Below are 21,828 nucleotides of genomic sequence, written 5' to 3'. Positions count from 1 at the left end.
ATGTGGTTTCTGTGTACTTTTTAACCATTTGTTAGAATTATAGTGACTGAAACAAAATATGACTTGAAATCAATTTGACAGCTCATTCAGTTTATATCAACAAATCATAATATAACTTAATCAGGAGACAAGTAGGTGAACTAAGCTGGCCAGAAAAAGAATGTTAAAGAAAAAAAGACTTGTTTTGTGTCCAACTTTCAAAATAAAAGCGCAAAAGGTGAGAAAACTTCCCTGGATAAATAAAGGTTAACCCAAATTTAAAAATAAAAAGTAGCCTCTATATTTAACCATTGCATCCAGAAAGTCAGATGATTTCATCAGTTTTGGGTTTTTTTATCTATAATTTTAGAATTTTATTGGTAAAGGAAATTCAGTAAAAGGGTCAGGTTAGATTTAAGAAAATAAATCAGTTTTAAATAGACATGCTCATTGGTAAACATTCTGAGCTTTAAATTAGCTTAGAATGTTTGTGTTACATTCAAGCCCCCACCGAACGAGTTCACACAGTGCTGATTAAGCTTATCACCGCTGCATTTCACAGTATACAGAGTTTTTAAATCTGGTGTCTGTGGCAACATTCCCACACTGCACTGTAAAACCAGATAAGTTCAATATATATTTATTTTACAGCATAAATTTTAAGTAAAACTAACAAAATTTTTTAAGTTAAAATTACTAAAGCTACTTGGTCAAGAATGTTTTTTAGAGTGACAGTGACTTAATTTGGTAATTTATATTTATTATATATCTAGTAAAAAGTACTTAATTGGGAATGTAAATGCAAAAAGAATCTTTTTGAACTTAAAAAACTTGTGTTACTTAAAATGATGTAATCCAAACAATTTTTGTAGCTAAAATAACTTTTTTGCATTACAATGTGGCAGTCCAGTAGTGATGCGTTTTTATGTAAAGTAGCATTGGTTCGTTGGGGGGTGTAGGTTACTGCAACTAGGAATACAGCAGAGGCATACGTCATAAGCACGCGTTGACAGTGTGTGTAATAACTCTCACTGCCAGAAGGGGAAGACAAAAGTTCGGAACTGCAAGTTTAACTGATCATCATGATAAATGTGGTTTTTTTTGTCTCATGACTTTATACTAAATAATCAGAAAAGGTTAAAACCTACACAGACAACATGTAGAACAAATGCCATGGTCAAATTTCTTCCATTATTTGAATGAATTTGTAGAAGTGCGTCGTTCAGTTCCAGATAAAGTCTGGCAGAGCTGATGATATTTTAGCTGGCTAAAAAAAGAGGCCAGAACTTGAGTTTCTGTCTGGCCTGGGTACATTTTAACAACAGATTGGCAGTAAGTGTGATTTTAATGTGTGTCTGTGTGTGTTTGTCGCTGCTGCTTTTTACTGAATATGTACTGTTTCTGTTCTTTGCTCTACAACCTTTGTTTTCTCATTCTCAAAACATTCATATAGTATTTGTGTTTGCATGTTAAATCATGGAGCAGATTACAACGTGTAACTGAGCTTATTTTCTGATGTTCTGTAGGCTTGAGGTACCAAAGGTCTTTGATAAGGACCAGGATTGACCTCAGGCAAAACCTTAGTTTCTTATCTGAAAAAGCTTTACAGTGAAAAAACTGAAGTAATGTCTTTTCTTCATTATATCTATACTGGGGGTTGGTGCAGGTTTCAGGTCATTAAAGTTGCCCAGCACATTAATGACCCTGTCAACTTTAAATCCAAGGTCCAAAAACACAAAATGTTATGGGTGTGTTATAAATCTAAAAAAGTAAATCTAAATCCATGATAGCTACATCTGGGTCCAAAGTTTTTTTAAGTCACTTTGGTTCCTAAAACTGTACATTCCTATAAAGAATAACTTCACAGCTCTGACAGACCCAATATCACAGCTGGTGATGTAGCGTTGTACTATAGTGCAATGGGATGTCATTATGTGAACTACTACTAGCCAGAATGTCATACAATTAGCTGAATATTCACGGCTACCAGAGGATGAAAGCTAATGGTTTGACGAGCCCAGATCTTTCCAAAATGTACTTTCATAAAAAGAAATACCAAATTTCCTGATCAGATTTAGCCCTGATTGCCACAGATTTTATTGCACACATTGATGCTCCCAGAACAAGAACTTTTTTCTATTTTTGGCACTCCACATTACATGAATGACTTTTTACCTTACTATTGTCGTGGTGTGAAATAAATACTACTACCACTTGGGGCCACTATTAGGGCTTTAAAATAAATTCATTTATTTCTGCGTGAGTGCTTGTGTGTGCAATGTGATGTGCAACTTTCCTTCCCTTCATTTTTCCTCTTTGCTTCTCTAGGTCTAAGGTGCCAGAATTCATCAAGATGATGAGTGATCACTTCCTCTGACGGCGTTTCCATGACAACCCGGCAATCGATCAAAACCCGTTGTTGCTTCAGCCCGACCAATCAGATTCTCCGGAACTTGGGCCTGACCAATCAGATCAGACTCTTTCTCTCCTCTCGTCTGTCCGTCTCCGATCCTCCTCTTCACCTTTGTCTCCTTCTTCTGTCGAGAACACAAACTGCAGAGTCACATTAGTCGCTTTCGTCACTTTGCATCTCCAGCTGAAGTGAACTGGATGCTACTTTGTGGAGACGTTAAAACGGCCGCGTGGCAGTTTGTGGGAGCTTTTGACACAAAGTGACAGCAATGGACAAAAGTCTTTGGAATCACATCATCCAAGAAAATCTTCTTCTTGTACTACTTGTTTTATCAGCATTCCCAGTTTTAAAGAACAAAAGGGTTCTATATATAGTATATATATATATGAGAAAAGGAAAACATGACAAAAAACTTGTTAAAAAAAAGTGCAACTGGACGCGGGCAGTGAGGAGGGTACGGGTTGGGAAGGGTTGTTCAGAACGGAGCAAAACATATCACAAAGTGTTAAAGAGATTTTTTTTTAAGCAACATTGCGCAGCTGTTGTTGAATGCAGCTTCAGCGCGTCTCTGACTGAATGGCAATCTAACGCCACACTGTGGATGAAGCTGTGCCTGATCTCCTCTTGGATGCAAACCAGTCAGATAGATACACGTGGAGAAGCAAACAAAACTTAAAAAAAAGAACAGGAAAGTTCCTGGAAGTATCATGGAAGCAAGCTGCCCACTCATACAGTACATCCCCATACAAACCACACATTTCACCGATTAAATTATAAATGAAAGATATTAGGAATCTGTTACAACCCTATTGCTTTTTGGAGGCACTTGATTTGCCAAATGATCTGAACAAAAATTAAGTTTGCAAGCGCTTTTTGACTATCATAGATGCCTAGAAAGAAGCAGGGCTGAACGAGAACAACGGGGGCAACTCGTTCTTCCCCTTCTAATGCATTCCTTCGTAAACTGCAAATATTTACAATAGATTGTCAATGTAAAAGAAATCTGAACATGTTCATGTATTTTATTAGTGTTTTATGCTTACAGCCACATTAACTTTGTTAACAAAGGGCAAATTTGTACGAACTGCTACAATACCTGGACAGTTGTACCCAAATGACCCATGTGTATCTACTGAGCGGAAGAAAATACCTAGAAAATCAATCATTGAGTCAATTAATCAATCAATTAGTGAGTGACTCCAGAGGGACTGGGGTGTTTAAACTATTGAAGGTAGAGCAATTACAGAAGACAGGAAGGAAGAATCATGCTGTAATGAAAAAGTGTACTTCTAAATGTGGCAGGAAGGAAAGACTTTTCTTGACATCTTCATTTGAGATCATTGTTGGGGGGTTGTAGTGCAGATGCAAAAATGACGACAGAAAGGAAGAGCTCTAGCAAACATCTCGAATCAGAGACCTTTGTCAGAAATTCGTCAGCCTGTGCATAGCAGAAATTGTGTCCAGGCCTTTTGCTGAAATCAAAGGATTACTGGGCAGATGGTTGAGAGGATGGCGGATGATAAAAATGATAGATAGATAGATAGAAGGATGGTGAATGAGGGGGAAAGAGGGCTGGACTGAGCACTGAAGTGAATACTATTCCAAGTTTAGCACATTCCCTGAATCGCGATCACGCCACTTGAATCGAGTGCTCCCGATGCCCTAAAGGCCTGAACTATGAGAGCTTTGGGAGTCATGGAAGAGTAGGGAGACAAGCGGAATTGAAGTAGGCCAACATCCTGAGGCTGAAGACAGAGGGAGAGGATGAAAAACCGAAGCCGGAGGTCTAAATGATGATGACGCTGCAGAGGAAGCAGGGGAACAATCATCGGGGTGAGGGGTGTATCATTTTCTTCTAGGGGCCAAGCAGCGGTAGTCAAAGCATTCCTGTGTTGGATTCATTAGATTCCTACATTTCCTGGTTTAATATCTGGCCGATCATACCCCTAAACCTCCAACCCCGCCCTCAGACTTCCTTGCCCAGAGTACCAACCTTGGGGGACTCTCTGATTGACATTTGCTTCCTGGCCAAATCACAGAATCGTTCATTTGTTGAAGTGTCTGTTGCTGGGACCATTAACTGTTTGAAATTTCACTGGCCTTGCAGCTCTTTGCTCGTCGGTGCCACAGTGATGTCGGGCAAAATTTTGAACACAGAGGTTTGCAGCTGAGTGTCAGTGCAATCGCTGTCCCTGTGCCAGAGGACCAAATATGAGCAGACTCTGGACAGACTGCCCGATTAGGCTAGGTTTTATGGTTTCAGACTTTGTCTGATTTGTCCTTAGGATCAGCTACAGTTAGCAGATGGTTTGGGCTTGTGTTGCCTTCCAAGGATAAAAGAAGTGTGTATTCTTGTGTGTCATTCGTCATGAGTCTGGTATGAGTCCATTGACCAGAGACGCCTGAAGAAGGGCCCAGACATTTTGATTACCTTGGTTTGCTCAGTGTACATCCAGATCAGTAGTCTACATCTGAAGGAGGTCCAATCCAGAAGTCACCACTAATATGTTACATAGCTTCAGAATTTGAAAGTTCTGCGTCTTGTACTTAGACTTATCTAAGTTTCTTGGGTAGTAGAAGTGAACATTGACTTGGGAGTGATATAGGATTGAGAAAGAAAATGATGGGTGGAATTGACAAAAGTCTTGGCCATGACAAGTGAAAACAGGAATAAATAAATCAGGATACGATAGGTCAGGATAAAAAATTATTGCATTGCTATGCTTCAAGGTCTACTTTCCAACAACAGACGAAGGTAACTGGAATATCTGCAAAAACGTACACTGTGTTCTGGTGTCAATCTGAAAGTCCCCTTTCACCCTCGCCCCAGTTGGAACCCTCCTCAATCCTATAGCCAGTGTTTAATCCCCGGTCCCAGTGTTGTCTTCTCTGCTGACCCTAGCCTTATGAGCCCTAAACCACAGCCCTGGACCCTCTCCCCAGCCTCTTGCCCCACCTAAGCGTTCCCACCGATGCAATTTGAACATTCACAATTCTACCAATGTGCCTTTTTAGAGTTCATATCATTCGAGTTGCCAGAGGAGGACATTTACCTGGTCTTTTAATAGGATGCAAGCTTAGGGAAACCTGTTCTTAGTCGTTAGGTTCTATGCAGTCAGGTTTTTTACCAGACCTGGGAATTTAAAAAAAGCTAAAAAGGAAAAAAAAGTATTTTTTGGATAAAAAAAATTAAACTGTATTTAATGTACTGTACGCTTATATGTAAGTAGACAGCGTGTTCTGGCTTCGAGCCAATGAGACAGACGCTTGATTTAGCAAGACAAGCCCCGTCCCAGTCCTTTCCGTCCCCCCAAGTCCTCCATAACCCCGAACCCTTCCTGTTCCAAGCCCCAGCCCTGTTTCCATGGTGAACAACGCGTCTCTTCTTGTATTATAGCTTATCAGCTTTTTATCAATATTTGATCGGCTTGTCCGTAAGCCAATGTAGTCTTCAGTACAAAGTGTGTGGTCGTATGTTGTAAAGCAGATTTTCTTTTTTTTCTCTCTCTCTCTCTCTCTTTTTTAAGAAGAATCTTTTCTCTTATTACTTTTTCTTTGTCTGTTCTGGTTTACATGTCTATTATAGAAAATGTAAAAAACAAAACAAAAACAAAAACAAAAAAACAACACAATTCGCTATCCGACAGCATTGTTCTCTGTCGTGGTCATTTTGGCGCGGTTAAAATCCTACCCAATCAACAGGAAGGCACGGAAACTGGAAAAGAATCTATTTGAATAAATCAATCTATATATAAATGTACAAAAAATATATACAATATATAAGGAGGGTGCCATTTTCTGTTTTTTTATTTTCTATTGCAAAGGAGTGTTTGCTTGGGGAAGAATTATTTTCTCAAAGACTGAACTGGCAGAAGTTGGCGAGGCCCCTCAGTGTTATAAATTTTCAACTGACTTTGTTGCGTTCTCTGTTGTTGCCATGACAACACCCTCTGACTAGTACGGCACCCTGCGCAGGACAAAATGGGACCGGAGTTCTATCAGCTCCATTCACTGCTATCTATCCAAGGCAACAACACACAGACGTTTGTAAATTGTATGCAACAAAATGGCAAACTTTACCATTATTTTGAAATTGTGTATGTAAAAGTTATATTTTTACATGTAGACTGTTGTTATTTTGTGTTTTAGAAATATGTTGTATCGGTTTTTTTGTTAAAAGATAAAAAAGTAAAATTCAGTGTGTGTTGAAAAAATGTGTCACATTGAAAATGTAGTGAGGTCAAAAGTTCCGAATCATTTTATTTTTTATTTTTCAACCTTATGTTTATTATCTGTGGGGAACATTTTTGAGGGTTCGTGGGAGGAATCAGAAATCATAAAAGATATATGATATTTGTTTAATTCTTCATGCCTCATGACATTACCATTTTTAATTGTATTTTTTGCAGAGAAATGTGTAAATAGTCATAAAACATTTTCTGTGGGGTTTCTGTGGGGTGAGGACTTGCCAGTGAGAAGCGATGATGATGAACTTGTTTTGATTTTTAGTGAGGTTGTATTTGTCCGGTTAGTAGCCAGGTGCCAACTTTTAGTTTTGGTCAGTGGTGCTCAGTACTGTATGTAGTTTTGGTTGCCGACCATCTGAAGTGTAAGTCAAATTGTTGTCTTTGCTTGCACCAAGAATCACCTGCGTCAGAGCTGGCGAGAGCCATTTTTTACTGCCATGCGAAGAAATTATTCTGATTTTCAAAGAAAAAAATAACCCAGTAAAAAAAAGAAAATCATAAAAACACAGGATATCATAACTCAAAAGTACCCTCATGATTTTGTTATGTACATTACTTAGGTAAATTAATCTGGACAATCCCAAATTTTTCTTTTTAAAAAATTTGTTATAAAACATAAAATTTGTTAGAGGATTTGTTGTGATAACACCTTTTCTTAAATTGATATAGGGTGGTATATAAAAATTAATCATTTTATGTTTTTACATAAACTATGACAAAAGCGTAAATTGAGTTTACAAATTCAATTCACATTGGTTCCCCCTGGTGGCTTCGGGCAGGCTCTGACTCTGGTGCATTTATTTCTTTCAAGATGGGTTGTAAATGTTGATTAAATTAAAGACCCTCAGCACCTGATTCAAGATTAATATATGAAAATTTTGTGAAAGATTGGAGCGTTGCTAATATAGAAAAGCAGGTCGTCAGCAAACAATCTTATCAGCTATTTCCCCAAAAAGATATCAGATCGTGTGCAAGGCAGTTTCAGTCATTGGTTTTTAGTGTTTGCCATTAAAATTTAGCTTTTCATCAAAAGGAAAAGCCGCTTTGAATCGGACCTAGGTTAAACACTAGGATTGAATCTGTCAGTGTAAGTGCTAAATGTATTTTATAAGTAATGTTATTTTTGTGATGCTTCATTTCATATTTTCTCTTTGTTGTATAATCAAGTCATCTCCCGAATTACAGTATCTTCATTTTTATGTTACCCCTGATGTTTCTATTAGCCAAAATGTTCTTTTTTTCCTTTTCCCTCCTTGTTGTACATACACGCCTCATTTCTATTTTTCAGTGACTGTGCCATGAGCTTTGTAATCTGTTACTCTGTACCAGTTTTACTGCAATAATGAGTTGAATTCAAAATGGCCACTCCTGTCCTTTGTTTTTCCCAGCAATCGTAGAAGCAGGAAGCATTTCTCTCTTTTCTCATGATAGCTAACCCCATTTAAATGAACAAATACACTCCACACATTGTAGCACAGTACATCTGAAATTTGGTACATTTATATAATACTACAATTAATTTGTATTTTTTCCACACAAAAGAATGAAAAAAAAACATTTAAAATATTTTATATGGATGTTAACACTTCTATATAAGTACTATAATTTCTGTAAAAGAAAACAACAAAATGAACAAACAATTTAAAGGTTTTCATGTCTTTAACCTCTATATAGCAGAACATTTTAATTGTACAAATGTCCACTGCCAGAAGAAAAAACTGTTTAAAATTCCTGCCAACATTTTAACTCTCTTATTACCGAGTGTTTCACCTAAGGCATTGACTATTTTTCCATTTTCATATTCATATATTTGAAATCTCTGATAAAATGATTAGACTTGGGATCCTAAACCATACAGATATTTTAGATTGTATTAAGTTTAAGTGTTTTTTAGTCGTTTTTTCCTGCCATACATTCATACCCAGAGTCAGTTTAGAAAATGGATATCAGTTTTATCTCTGTGCACCCATTACAGAGATAGGTCCATGATGTGTTTAGCCCATCTTAGCACAAAGACTGCAAGCAGGGGGGAACTGCTAGTACAACTTCAACAAAAGAAAGTAATACACCTTCAACAACTCTAAAGTTGTCTGATTTACATGCTGTAGCTAACAAGATAGTAACAGATCCAACCAAGCATCGGCTGTGTTTTGTTGACAGAGTTTGGACAGCTCAACCATGAGGACACAACTTTTGAGATGAAGTTACCACACCCAGTGGTTGTTGGTCAACAAATAGTTCCGAGGCTAACTCCTGCTAAAACCACAATGTCTCCTTTTGACTTTTCTATTTCTACAGCTATTCAATAGTTTCAAACATGTAAACCAGACAGATTTGGAGTTGATACTGATCTCTGGAACACAGACAAGCCACTAGGAATAAGAAAGTGTTTATTTGTGTTTTTGGTGAACTGGCCTTTTAAGATTAGCCGAGGATGGGTGGCTACTGTATGGTTTTCTTTGATACTTTCTGAATTTTAATACATCTAACATTGTGAAATATGTGGATTTAAGAGTTGTCACTTTTATAAATCCATTAACAACAACCTGCACAGCTACGTATATCCATCCCATCCATGCTTGTCGGCACTTTCGTGGGACATTTTCTGTCGTTACAAGAAGACAACATCTGTATTTATTTATCCCGCCTACAAAGTTCTGATTGGTGGATCGTTTGTCCAACTGGCTAAAGTAGATATAAATGGCTATGTTCACACTGCAAGCCTTAACACTCAATACTTATTGCTCAGATTATGCTTTTTTTTTTTTTTATGTGGCCCATATTAGATGTGTGAACAGGTCACGGTCTTGAACTGACCCTTTCTGATATTGCTGTTCACAAATCAGAACTGGATCTGGTTTTGACCACATATGAGAGCGGCCCAAATCAGAATTGAAAAGATCAGGCTCTATGTGATTTGTACTGCTCACACTGTCATAAAAACAAAAAAATCTGATCACATATGAGCAAAAACAAATCACATTTGAGCCACTTTTGCCTGCAGGGTGAACATAACAACCTGTGGGCAGCGATCCAGAGGTCAGGAACCAGGATACGGTTTAGAAAATAGAGGGCCCTGAATTCCAGAAGTAAGATAGTAATTTAAACTCAAATTAGTAATATCAGGGAACAATTCATTGAATAATAATAATAACTAAAAAACAATCATTGTAAATCCCTGCTGCATCCCGTACGCTGGACTCTAGTATGAACAACAAGCACAAATGAACGGTTGACTGAGCTGATGTTCACCATGTTCTCTCTGTAAGTATTATTTGTCATTTTCAAAGACATCCTTCATATTTCAGTATTATAATCAATACGTGAAAGTGAAAATACACGAAATGTGGCCTTTTTTCTTTCTTCATGTTCCTTGTTAAGCAAAAGAAAAAAAATACATGAAGCAGAATGACCCTGTAATCAGTGCCTGGGCTTTTTGTTAAAGCTTCCTTTGTCTAGTCTTTTGCTATGGAGTTAGTGCACCCTATTACTGACGCAAAATTTAAATGAATCATAAATTAAAATATATTTGGCGTGTTTTTTGCAGGGGCAATCCTTTTATACCATGAACACCAAAAAGAATAGGTAAAGGAAAAAGTACAGTAAGAAAACAGAATAAATACAATGAAATGTTCCCTTAGTAATTTTATGGAAATGTTCAAAAGTGAATGATAAAAATAATTTGTCACATTATTAAAGAGGTTTTATTTGAACCATGTGTTACTGAAGATGAGCCTGTGAATTTTCCTGTGTGATGGCTCGCGATTAGAGGTCACAGTCGGGGACGTCCCATCCCAGCCGGCAACAAATGATGATGTGAGAAAAAATAACAATTAAAGGACATAAAACAACACAGCAGTTATACTTTCCCCCCCTAGTGTGTGGCTGAGTGCCTCAAATCTTTATTTCATTGTATCTCCTGGTGCATGTGTTCGTTTCTACACTTCCATTTTCTGAATTATTTCCGGTCAGTGTTGTATTATTTCATTTTTTATGTTATATAATTATTATTGTCCTTATGGTCGCCGTTATCGTTGACGTTGTTATTATTACACTTTTTATTCCAGATCAGTGGAGGTGTTGGGGAACAGGTTCTTTTTGATTTCTGTGCTGAGGGTTTTATTCTTCCTCGTACCAGCCCAACAGTTGGTCGTTCGTTGCCTGTTGGTTCTCATCTTGTAGTGATTCAATGAGGCTCATGTTCATGACCGTTCTGTAGCAATAAATGTGCCATTTTTATAATGCAGCGCTTTGAATGCCTCTTTTTTTTATTCTCTACAGCGTGGAGGAAAAATGACACGCAGTGCACGTTGGTTGGTGTCTAAGGAAGTCAGTAAAAACAAACACAAAAAGTTAGTTAATCATTTTGAGAAGGACACTTGTTCGCTTTCTATCGCAGTGACCTTTAGTAACTTAAAAGTAACACAGAATACTCCATTACATGTTATATTAATGAATAAAATGTTTTATTTAGTTTACAATGCAGGAGTATTAAAAGCTATAAGCTATATTATTAAACTAAATTAAAAAGTTTTAACTGGCAATTTAATAGATTGACTATTTCTATATAGTTATTCTTAATGCCTGCCACCAGATTGAATTTGCTCGGATTCCCATTGAAATCAATGAAAAGAGGTGGTGGAAACACTACCACTTTTGTCCACAGTCCAGAATCAACACACAAAATAAAAGTTTCTTACAGGGGCTTTAATTACGTACCTGGAGCTTTTAAATACTTTAGTTAATTAAACTGCAAATCTACAACAATCCATCACACATAATATATGTATAACATGATCATATGTAGTGCAGGAACCTATTCATCTGCATGGTAACTAATACTACTACCACTACTAACTAGCTGTTGCATAAATGTAAAATTAATAAAAAGATATCTCTAAATTGTACTGCATTACTAATAGTAGAAAATGGAAATAATGATTTAGCATTGCACCCCTATAACATTGTCCAACCAGAGATATTGTCTTTGTTTTGTTCAAGGTATTGCTCTTTCTTTTTAAAACCTGGGGCCTACATTACCCACTATGTAACTCAATCCCCAACAGTTGATTAGTCGATTGCTAGTAATGGCTAATGTCTAATGACCCCACAACCCCAGATTTTCTTTCTCAAACTTGTCTTCAGTCTTAGACCCAGTTCCTTTAAGTACTTACAAATTATACTGATGTACAGTATTGAGTAAAGACCAAAACACAGAGAACAGACTAGCCTGGTTTTTAAAGGCAAATAAGTTGTCTAATAACAACCCCAGTCACTTGAGTCAAGTGATTGGGTCTGAATTCCTTTGTGGTCTTGAGTCCCCCAATCTTTTTTTTTAATGACATGTATTCATTGAATGTTAACAGTTTATTCATAAACAAAACTCCTTAACTGTAAATATTTGAATAAGTGTTCAATTTGTACCTATGGTAAGTAAGGTTCAGGCAAAAACCGGTACATTGCAGCTCTAATTTGAGCAGCCCAAAAGTACCATTGTAAATTGGGTAATTGTAACCCTCCTCTCTCATAAGGCAGGTAAAGAAGTGACAGTCTCAACCTTGACCTTCTGTTATTCCAAATAAACTTAGTAAATACTTGCTTCATTTTTGAGAAGAACTGTGGCGGCAGGGGTAAAGGGATGGATTGAAATAGGTATAAAAACTTTGGTAGTATATTCATCTTGATTACATTTATACTTCCTAAAAGGGAGATTGGCATTGATGACCAGCTATTCATGGATTCAGTTACTGTAGAAATCATAGGATCATAGTTACAAGATACTAATCTTTAATGAATGAATTATGACCGGATTTATTCACTCCCACTTATTCAAGAACATGATAGAGGATTTTGTTTTGTTTACTTTAAAGCCTGAAAATGTTCCGAATGTGTCAATTAAGTTAGTCAGATTAAGAATTGAGTTACTTAGGTCTGTTAGAAGTAAAAGGGTGTCATCGGCATACATCACAATGAGATGTTCGGTGTCCGATCTCACCGCTATTGCAAGCGGTTCCATTGCTAAAACAAATAGCGTTGGCGAGAGAGGGCACCCCTGACGGGTACATCTTGTGAGTTTGAAAGGAGATGATATTATATAGTTGGTGGAGACCTCTGCCATTGGGTCAGTATAAAGTGTCTCAATCCATTTTCAAAAGTAGTTACCAAAGCCAAAGTGAGATAACACATCAAATAAATAGCTCCAGTCCACTCTGTCGAATGCTTTTTCAGCATCTAAAGACAGAATAGCAGTGTCAGGGGTTCCCTCCCTCGCATGTATCAAATTCAACACCCTTCTGACATTATGGAAAGCTTGACGTTTTTTCACAAAACCATTCTGATCCGGATTGATCACCGTCGGGAGGACCGGTTCCAGTCTTCTAGCCATTACTTTAGCGATAATCTTAGCATCTGTGTTAAGCAGTGAAATAGGTCTATATGATGTGGAATTGGTAGGGGACTTATTGGGTTTCAAAATAAGTGTTATCAGCGCGCTCCTCAGGGAATCTGGAAGACAACCCTGTTCAAAGGCCTCCTCATACATAGCTAAAAGGGGTTCAATTAATTTATCTTTAAATATCTTGTAAATATCAACTGGAAGACCATCAGGGCCTGCGGCTTTACCTCCTCTCATATTGGTAATGGCGCCAGCAATTTCTGAGGCATCTAGTTCCCTATCCATGTGTTCTTAAAATCATCTGATATGGAAGGAATATAAAGATCGTCCAGGAACTCCGATTGTGTTTCCAGATTTTCTGGGGATTCGGATGAATATAATATTTTATAGTAGATGGAAAAAGTATCATTAATTTCCTGTGGGTCTGCTCCACTCTGCCAGACAGTAATTGCCCTGTCTGCATCTCATTTCTTTATTCGCCAGGCCAACAATCTCCCCAGTTTTTCACCTTGATCATAGTAACTCTGTTTGAGCCGGATTAAACTATTTTCTGCTTTCGATGTGTACATTTCCTCGTATTGGGCTTTAAGTAACTTTAATTCTTGGTTTTTTTTGTGGAGCCGTCCAAAAAGGCCTCTCTTTCCAATTGTCTAATTTTGCAGTCAAGCTCATTCATTTTCAACGTGAGCTTGTTTGTTTTTGAACTGGTTGTTTTTAAGACATGATCATGCCTCTGATGTAGGCCTCCCATCTGACAATAGCAGAGGTCTCATCTGTATTTGTATTGAAGAACAACTCAATTTGGGCATCTAAAAATTGCAGGAAATTCGAATCAGCAAGCCATCTGGGATGAAATCTCCATCTAGGAGTGCCTTTAACTACCCCTTGGGCTTTATATACAAGTGAAGTAGGAGAGTGGTCTGACAGCAGTATGCTGTTATAGTTACATTCTATCCCAGAGGAGAACATTGCGCTGGAAATCATGAAATAATCTATACGTGAGTATGACTTAAATCGGGAGAATAACAGGAGAATTCAAATTTATCTGAGTTCAGTCTTCTCCAGGGGTCACACAAATTCAGATCATTTACATACTGTAACAGTTTCTTCCTACTTTGTATATGAGAAGAATCCATCCCAGTTGACCGGTCCAATTTAGGATCTAAAGTGCAGTTGAAATCACCTGCTAATCACTTCAAATTTAGATTAGAAGACATATAAAATAAAATCAAGCATTAACTATTTTAACCAGGCCACATATGTAATAGGAAGGAATGATGTAAACTGTAATCTTGTTCTTAAAACAATTGGATTGTATGCCATTATCCCACATTTCAAAATAAAATGTACATTTATAACCCCTAAACTAATCCGAGCACTGTCTCCCCAAACAAGACGGCTTACCTTCCCTGGTAGCATTAAGAGCGAGCTGGACGCTCAACTGATCCACTAACAACAAGGAGCAGTTATGAACTGTTAAATCACTTTAAACAATCCCCCCACTCACAATCTGGTTAATGCAATAAGCGAACAAAATGTACGGTGTATGTATATGCGCATCTGTCTGGTGTGTGGGATTAAAACCACATCAGTGTATAGTGACAATCAGGTACAGCCTGGTAAAGCATCTTACAGCGTGCATGAGACAGACTGTACCTTTTCTTAGTAGGTGAAAAACAAAGTTCAGGTTAAATGTTCACGTCGTATGCTGCTGTTGAAAAGTCCCGTCCCTGACAGAGGTCATCACAGTGTAATCCCGCTTGCTAGCCGTGGATAACCTGCTAGGTTTCCAATTCTTTAATAAACAACTCCACACCTGCAGGATCAGCAAACACGCGAGGTTTCCCTCTGTGGAGCAGCGTGAGTTTAGCAGGGTAAATGATACCGTAGTCTATCTTCAGGTCCCGTAGTCGTTGTTTCACATCATCGAATCGCTTTCTTTCTTGTGCAGCTCAGTGGAGATGTCTTGGAAAAGCATGACATGGTGGCCTTCATACATGATCTTGCCCTTCTTTCTGGCCGCCTGCATGACTGAAGTCATTTTTCAGGGCTGCAATAGCCTTTAAAATCCCCGCTGCTTCCCCTGTTTCTTCGAGTTGGTCTGCCTTATTCTGAGCCTTTTTCTGATGGCCCGAGTTGGTTTTAGATTGTTTGGTCGACATGTCTTAGATTGCAGATGCCCTAAACTTAAGTTTGGTGAAGGAGTGCGTTCGCTTTTAAGTCAGGATAATTAAATGTAGCCGATTCCTACGGAGAGATTGAAAATGCAACCGCTCAGGTCTGCGCCATAGCCACTCCCCCCAATCTTATAGGATAGTACATTGGTGGAGAACTCTGTTAAGACAGTTTGAAATCCAAGCAGCAGTCGCAAAAACAGTCGTTACTTGTTTCTCAACAAACTTTATATCAGTCATCATCTTTTTCTTGGGATGCTTCGCCCTCTAGCTTGTGACAGTCATTGGCGTTATTTCTTTTTGATTACATGTGGTTTGGTGTGCTCACTTCATATATGTGCTTGTGCAGGATTAGCTAGCTACTAGTGTCTATACTTCTCCATTTCATAACCCTTCACAGGTTATGGAATAACAGCAAGACAAGGGACTTTTGTTCCTTGAGTTTATCCTGAAGACAGCCTATCTCTCCACCCAGAGCAGTACACACCCTGGGAGGGGGAACTGCCCTAAAGTCAGGGAACAAAAGTCTCCTATTCGCAGTTAATGCCATAGATTACACAAACTGAAACATGACTGGCTGTAGCCTTGCTCTGCAAGATGGACAGTCATACATAGCTATTTTTAGCTTGTTATACACTTAATTCCCCTGCTCAGAGGTGGGTCTACAGCTTTAGGGTTGCTGGCAGGCACTTTTGACTGTTTCCCCCCTCCTTTCTTTCTATACACTGCCAAAAAAATGTTGAAACTGATTTTATCGAAATTTTTAAGTAAAACTAATTCAATTTTGTAAGTTAAAAAACATTCTTGATCAAGTAGCTTTAGTAATTTTAAGTGACACTGACTAAATTTTGTTATACTTATTTGTACTGTGAAAACAAAATACCTAGTAAAAAGTATTTTATCAGGAATGTGTCTGTAACTTACAAAATGATGTAATCCATTTCAACAATTTTTTTGAGTTAAAATAGCATATCACATTATGTTTGCATTCTCCCCGTGTGTGCGGGTTTTGTTTAGATGTTCCAGTTTCCTCCCACAGTCCAAAGACATGCAGGTGAACTGAAGATTAAAAATTTCGGTGTGAATGTGTTAGTCTACATGTGTCAGCCCTGTCATAGACATGGAGGAGGAGCAGTTCTCAACCAGGGGTAATTAAACAGGGTCCAAGAGGGTCCCCAGAAAAATGGGGACTATTATAATTTCAGTGTTATTTTACTGACAAAAAGTCAGCCCAATGAAAGAATGTATAAGATTGACTTTTGTTCTGACAATGTCAGTGTTTGCTGTACACTAGTGACGCCTACAGGCAGGTTGAGGTACTGTTCCTTTAAGGTTTTCCCCCAAATCCTCGATGTTTTTGGGGTCAACACAGCGCAGGTATGCAGTGCACATGCAGGCTCAGCCCCACAGTGTTTCTTGGTTTGATCCCTGCAGCATCTGTCTGTGAGTATGGTTACTTACCTTGCTAATTTAGTAATGTGCCGCAGAAACGGATTTTATTGCCATCCGTTTTATGAGACACACTAACTAGCTGCTGAGCTAATCATATAAGCTAATTGCTAGCACAGGCTGATTTCTAAGTTAACACTTTGTTATGGCAAATGTATGTTAGTTGGTCTGAATAGGTTATGCAGGCTGACTAACTGTTACTTACCTCCTTTGGCAACCTGTAACCTGAAAGAGACTGCCACACAGTCAGCCTGGGACAGCATACAGTGAAGTTGGTTTGTGATGATAGGGAGCTCTATGTACGTGCACCTTTACTAACTAAAATGCAAACTGCGGTGTTCGCGCTTTCTGCAATTGTCATTATGGGCCAATCTTGTTTAAGGTGAAGAGAAGCCTGAAACACTGGAGACTGCTGTAAAAACCGCTGCACTCACTGTAAATAACTTTACTGATATTATAATGCATGCATGACCTGTTTGAGTTTTAGCTGCAGCACTTCTTCTGTCTGTCTATGTAGTGTGACACATCTGCGAGGGCAGCATAAGTATTCTGTTCATAAGTTTCACACTCTTCGCTCTTAATTTGCCAATCTACAGTATAGACAGTTATAGAGACTACATCTACTCCAACGTGGGTATGCACCCTTAAGTGTTTCAATTTGGCATTCCTTGACACCAAAAAGGTTGAGAACCACTGGTTTAGGTTGTACCACTGGGTTCAGTTCACCCAGTGCATGCTGGGATAGTCTGCAGGTCTGGACACAGAACAGGATAAGCACATTGGAAAGCAGACAAGTGATTTAAATCCTTTAAATCTCTGTTTTGATGGATGCATCCTAGCTGAAGATATCCAGTGATTTGTAAAACTCGCTGTAAAAATGATCTTCAATCTTTCAACTTCAGTCTCCTTCATTCTGCAACATTACACACAACAAACATTTCTGTGGAGTAAATTTAGTCCTTACTTGACACTAATCCCATATGTTTAACTGCTTTATGTTACCAGGCTGCTGTAACGAGCGTGGACAGGTTAGACATCACGTCATGAGTTTAGAGGAACTGGTTCTTCAGTCGAAGGGATTGCCTCCTGAGCTGATGATGCCTCTGCAATAAACTGTCTGTTCAGCTCAGGATGACTCTCCATTTTGACTCATCGAGAAGGATTCATCAGTCTCTGGCTGCAGGCTACAGGGATGACGTCGGTTTATGAACATTGTCATTATATATTTTTATGAGCCGATTGTGCAGTTACTTCCACAAACTACACGTTGCAGTTGCCAGCATCTCCAACTCTGAAGTACATTCTGTACACAGCTTTTTTCCCACGTCTGTTTACTTGATAAAAGTTGTTCATATTAGGTTTTTAGTTGTTTTTTGGTTTTTTACATATTTCATAATCTTTGAAAATACCTCTCCACATACAATTAAAATAAAAATACAATTGTATTTTTTGTATGTATTTCATTTGGTGCCACATAATGCCAAAAGTGCCTGCTAATGCGTGCAAACGGTTGATACAAAAAAGAACAGGTTTCAGGCCTTAATTTGTTTGGTTTTGACCAAAGATGATATAAAATTATGGTTTAAAGATGTATAGTTAGCTACCTTTTTCAGTGTCTAGAGAAATTTAAATTTGGCCCAAAATTCATATCGTGGTTAGAATTTTTATATAAATCCCCAATGTCGTCAGTACGCACTAATAATATGGACTCCCAATATTTCCCGTTGCAATGTGGCACAAGGCAAGGATGCCCAATCTCACCCTCTTATTCGCGATAGCTATCGAGCCTCTCGCAGCATCACTGCGCTCTTCACCTGAGATTCGCCGCAGGAGTGGAAAGGAACATAAGTTATTGTTACATGCTGACGATTTATTGTTATATATCACTGATCCCCAAAAAACTTTACTGCATATTATGACTAAATTAGATCGTTTTACCAAGCTAGGGCACAATCTGATCACATTGCTTTTGTCACCCTCTTGGCAAGAAGAAGAATTTTACTTGGAAGCAGGCTACCCCGCCCTCCTACAAACATTGGGTTAGAGAAAATATTTTCTGGAATATTGCGCCTATTGTTGAAGTTCCATCAGATTTAATTAAACTTTTTCCATACTTTGATTTGATTTTGAGGGATTTCAAGTCATTATTGGTTGAGAGATCGAAGTTTGGATTTATCCTAAGGCATGACACCATACTTCTGTTTTTACAGTGGAAAACAGACCCCAATAAATCACTGCAGGGTGAAGGTCTGACCTTCTCTTCCTCATAAACACTGACCTGAGCTCTGCTGCTTTTCATCTGACAGGGTTTTTTTCCAGCCCTGTTGGAACATTTTTAACCTGCTCGGTCTGAGCTGGAGTTTGTTTCAACTGAAGCTAGCAGAGCTGAAAGGTTTTCTGTCACTAATCATCAGGTGCATCGTTCAGCGTTTCTAAGGTTGTCTTGATAACTATAATTAAATTTTGAAGCCAAATTGCTGAATAAAATGTTGATATTAAGTAATTGAGAAAAATCACGTTCAGTGGCAACATTTTTAAATGACTTGTTCCTACAATACAAAAAAATAATAATAGAAATAGCACTAGTTGTAATAGAACTACAACAAATCCTCTTAGGGAAACAAGAAACACAACCCATATGAGGTTTTAGCTGATCAGTAGTGGCAAGGCTCTATAGATGGCAGTTGGTCCACCATTAAATATATTTACTATTGGATGGATCGCCATGTCATTTTATGCATTCATGTTCCCTCAGAGGATGAAGCCTAATGATTTTTGTGATCTACTAACTTGTCCTCTATAGTGCCACCAGCAGATTGACTTTTGTGGTTTTGAGTGAAATTCTCGCTCCTGGTCTCTAGTGACAGACTTCTGTATTTGATTTGATTGTATTTTTGACTACTTCCTCAGTAGCCAAGTAGAGCACACATTTATAACAGATTGCCAGAATGTCTATCCGTTATGACGTAAATATTAAGAGTTGGGTACTCAACACTGTAGTTACTCTAGATAGGACAGTAGAAAAAATAATAGGCAATGTACAGTAGTACTATTAGCAAAATAAGTAAAGGGGAATTAAGTATAAGTACTGGGAGTTGTAACAGTAATAGTGGTGATATCAGTTAAAGAAATTTCCCAATAATTCATCCAAACTGTTTTTTTTTTTTGTCTAATAATGTAACAAAACAAATCCGCCGTGTCTCTGTGACCTTTACAAGTACATCATTGTGATACTGACAGTTTTCTGTGAGCTCACCTGCAGATAAGAATAAACCCAGAACAAATCATCTCTCTGACCTATCCCAATTCCGTCCTATTTGTTTATGATAGCTTTTTTGTCCTCATGCGTTGCTGGGTGGAGTATTTTGTAACATTCATGTTAGTCTTAGGATTATGTTTTTTTTGTCTTTCATCATTCCTGAAAAATCTGTTTTCGTCTGAGCCACCTGGTTAAATAAAGGGTGAAGACAGAAGGTCCCTCTATGGTGGGGTCAGTTTCAGTTTATATGTCTTTAGCCCCGCTAATGTGACTGTAGGAACGGCAATGTCGGTATGTTGGTAGGTCCACCACTTTAGTCTGAAATATCTCAACTGTAAAAATTGTATCCAGACATTCGTGGTCCCCAGAGGACGAATCCTACTGACTTGAACTTTCTGCTCGGGCCACAATGTGGTTGACGTTTGTGGCTCAGTGCAAATTATCTTGACAATTGTTTGATAATTTGCCATGAAATATACCACCAATATATTCAAGGTCCCTAGAGGTTACACCCTAATGACATTAAACCAATAAAACCAACATGTATTTATCTTTTTGGTTCTGACTATTATTGGATGGTCTGTTCTGAAAGTTGGTACACATGTTAATTGACCCCAGAGGACTAATTGTAATAATCTCCCAAATTTTCATCTAGCACCATCGTGTCAAAATTCTATCTTTTCCAACGATGTTTACCTGTAAAATAAATGTTTCATTAACCTTATCTATACTTTGTGTTTAGTGCTAATTAGCAACCTGCATAACCATCAGGAAATTACGGTATATGGTCTGTAACAGACATGGACATTCCATCTCCTCAGGGGGGCGCAGGAGAGTGTAAGGTGAGGCAAAGCTACTGCGTGAGGAGAATATGAGTCAAGATTTGACTAAGTTATGACTCAGAAAAGGAGTAGAAATTGAAGACACAGACATGAAACATATATTGATATCATCCATTGTGACTTACACTTTCAGGCACATTCCTGAAATGCCTAAGAATCATTAGGTTTTTAACAGGGGTGTGTGTATCTCTCCCTTCTAAGACAATCTGATATGACCATATATATCTAGATACATGGGCTTCAATATGATTCAGGGATGATGCATTTTAATATTGAACAACCTTCAACTACATACATTTTATAATATACCAAGGAATCCAAAGTATTTTTCTCTCTGTGGCATGGGAAAAAATGGAAGACAAATGTATTATTTCAGAATTACATGTCAGTTGTTAGTGTGGCTGGAGAGTTTTTTATATCTGTGTCTTGTGTGTTCTTGCTTGTGCTAGCTGTGTTAGCATCCACAGTCTTCTCGTCACCTGCATAGGTGTCACCATGCCGTCTCACCAGGTCAGTGTTAAGATTTACTGTCTGACAGATCTTAAAAATGGCTAGACTTTTGTCCAACTTTCCCTCCTTATAGAATCCAAATGTCTTCCAAGACAGATTTGATGGTGCACTGTAAATTGTGTTTGTTTATGTACCGACCTTGCAAGCCACGTTAATGTTGGCTGTCCTATGTCCTATGAGTATATCTTTGCACTCATAGTTTTTATGTTTCTATCAGTAGCAAAGTAATCCAGTAATCCAGTAGTTATTTGTGCATCGACGGGTGCATTGGTGCATTACTGCTAAAAGCTGATTCGGCACACTTGATGGTGCCAGTTTGCCAAAATAAATAAGAATAGGCTCACACAATGTTGTTTAAAAGAGAATAGGCCTTACCTACCTGTAGCAGTCATATTGGTTCCCAAACAGACCTATTAGGTGTGTGCATGTTTCCAGATCAGCTAAAACATTTTTGACATTTTAAGAGAACTGAATGACAGTTGCATTCTGTTTGAAATGTATTTATTGTCACACAAAAAACATATACAAGAAAATGGAAAGTTATACTAATAATAATAATAA

At 38.0% G+C, this 21,828-nt stretch overlaps 1 protein-coding gene across 8 annotated transcripts in view; it reads left to right on the top strand.

Moving 5' to 3' along the window:
- The window catches only part of LOC127370171 (transcription factor 4), a 237,152-nt gene extending 229,154 nt beyond the window's left edge, over positions 1-7,998 (top strand). For all 8 annotated transcript variants that reach the window (XM_051411970.1, XM_051411968.1, XM_051411969.1 and 5 more), the window contains one exon: positions 2,308-7,998. Coding sequence is in view for 7 of the 8 variants with exons in the window: in XM_051411968.1 (XP_051267928.1) it covers positions 2,308-2,356 (49 nt within the window). In the remaining variant the exon portion in view is untranslated. The remainder of the gene's footprint in view (positions 1-2,307) is intronic.
- Positions 7,999-21,828: the final 13,830 nt, after the last annotated feature.

The sequence above is a fragment of the Dicentrarchus labrax genome, unplaced genomic scaffold (genome assembly GCF_905237075.1).
Source record: "Dicentrarchus labrax unplaced genomic scaffold, dlabrax2021, whole genome shotgun sequence".
NCBI classification, from domain to species: domain Eukaryota; kingdom Metazoa; phylum Chordata; class Actinopteri; family Moronidae; genus Dicentrarchus; species Dicentrarchus labrax.
The sequence above is the reverse complement of the archived record's forward strand: the minus strand, read 5'-3'. Positions and strand labels throughout refer to the sequence as shown.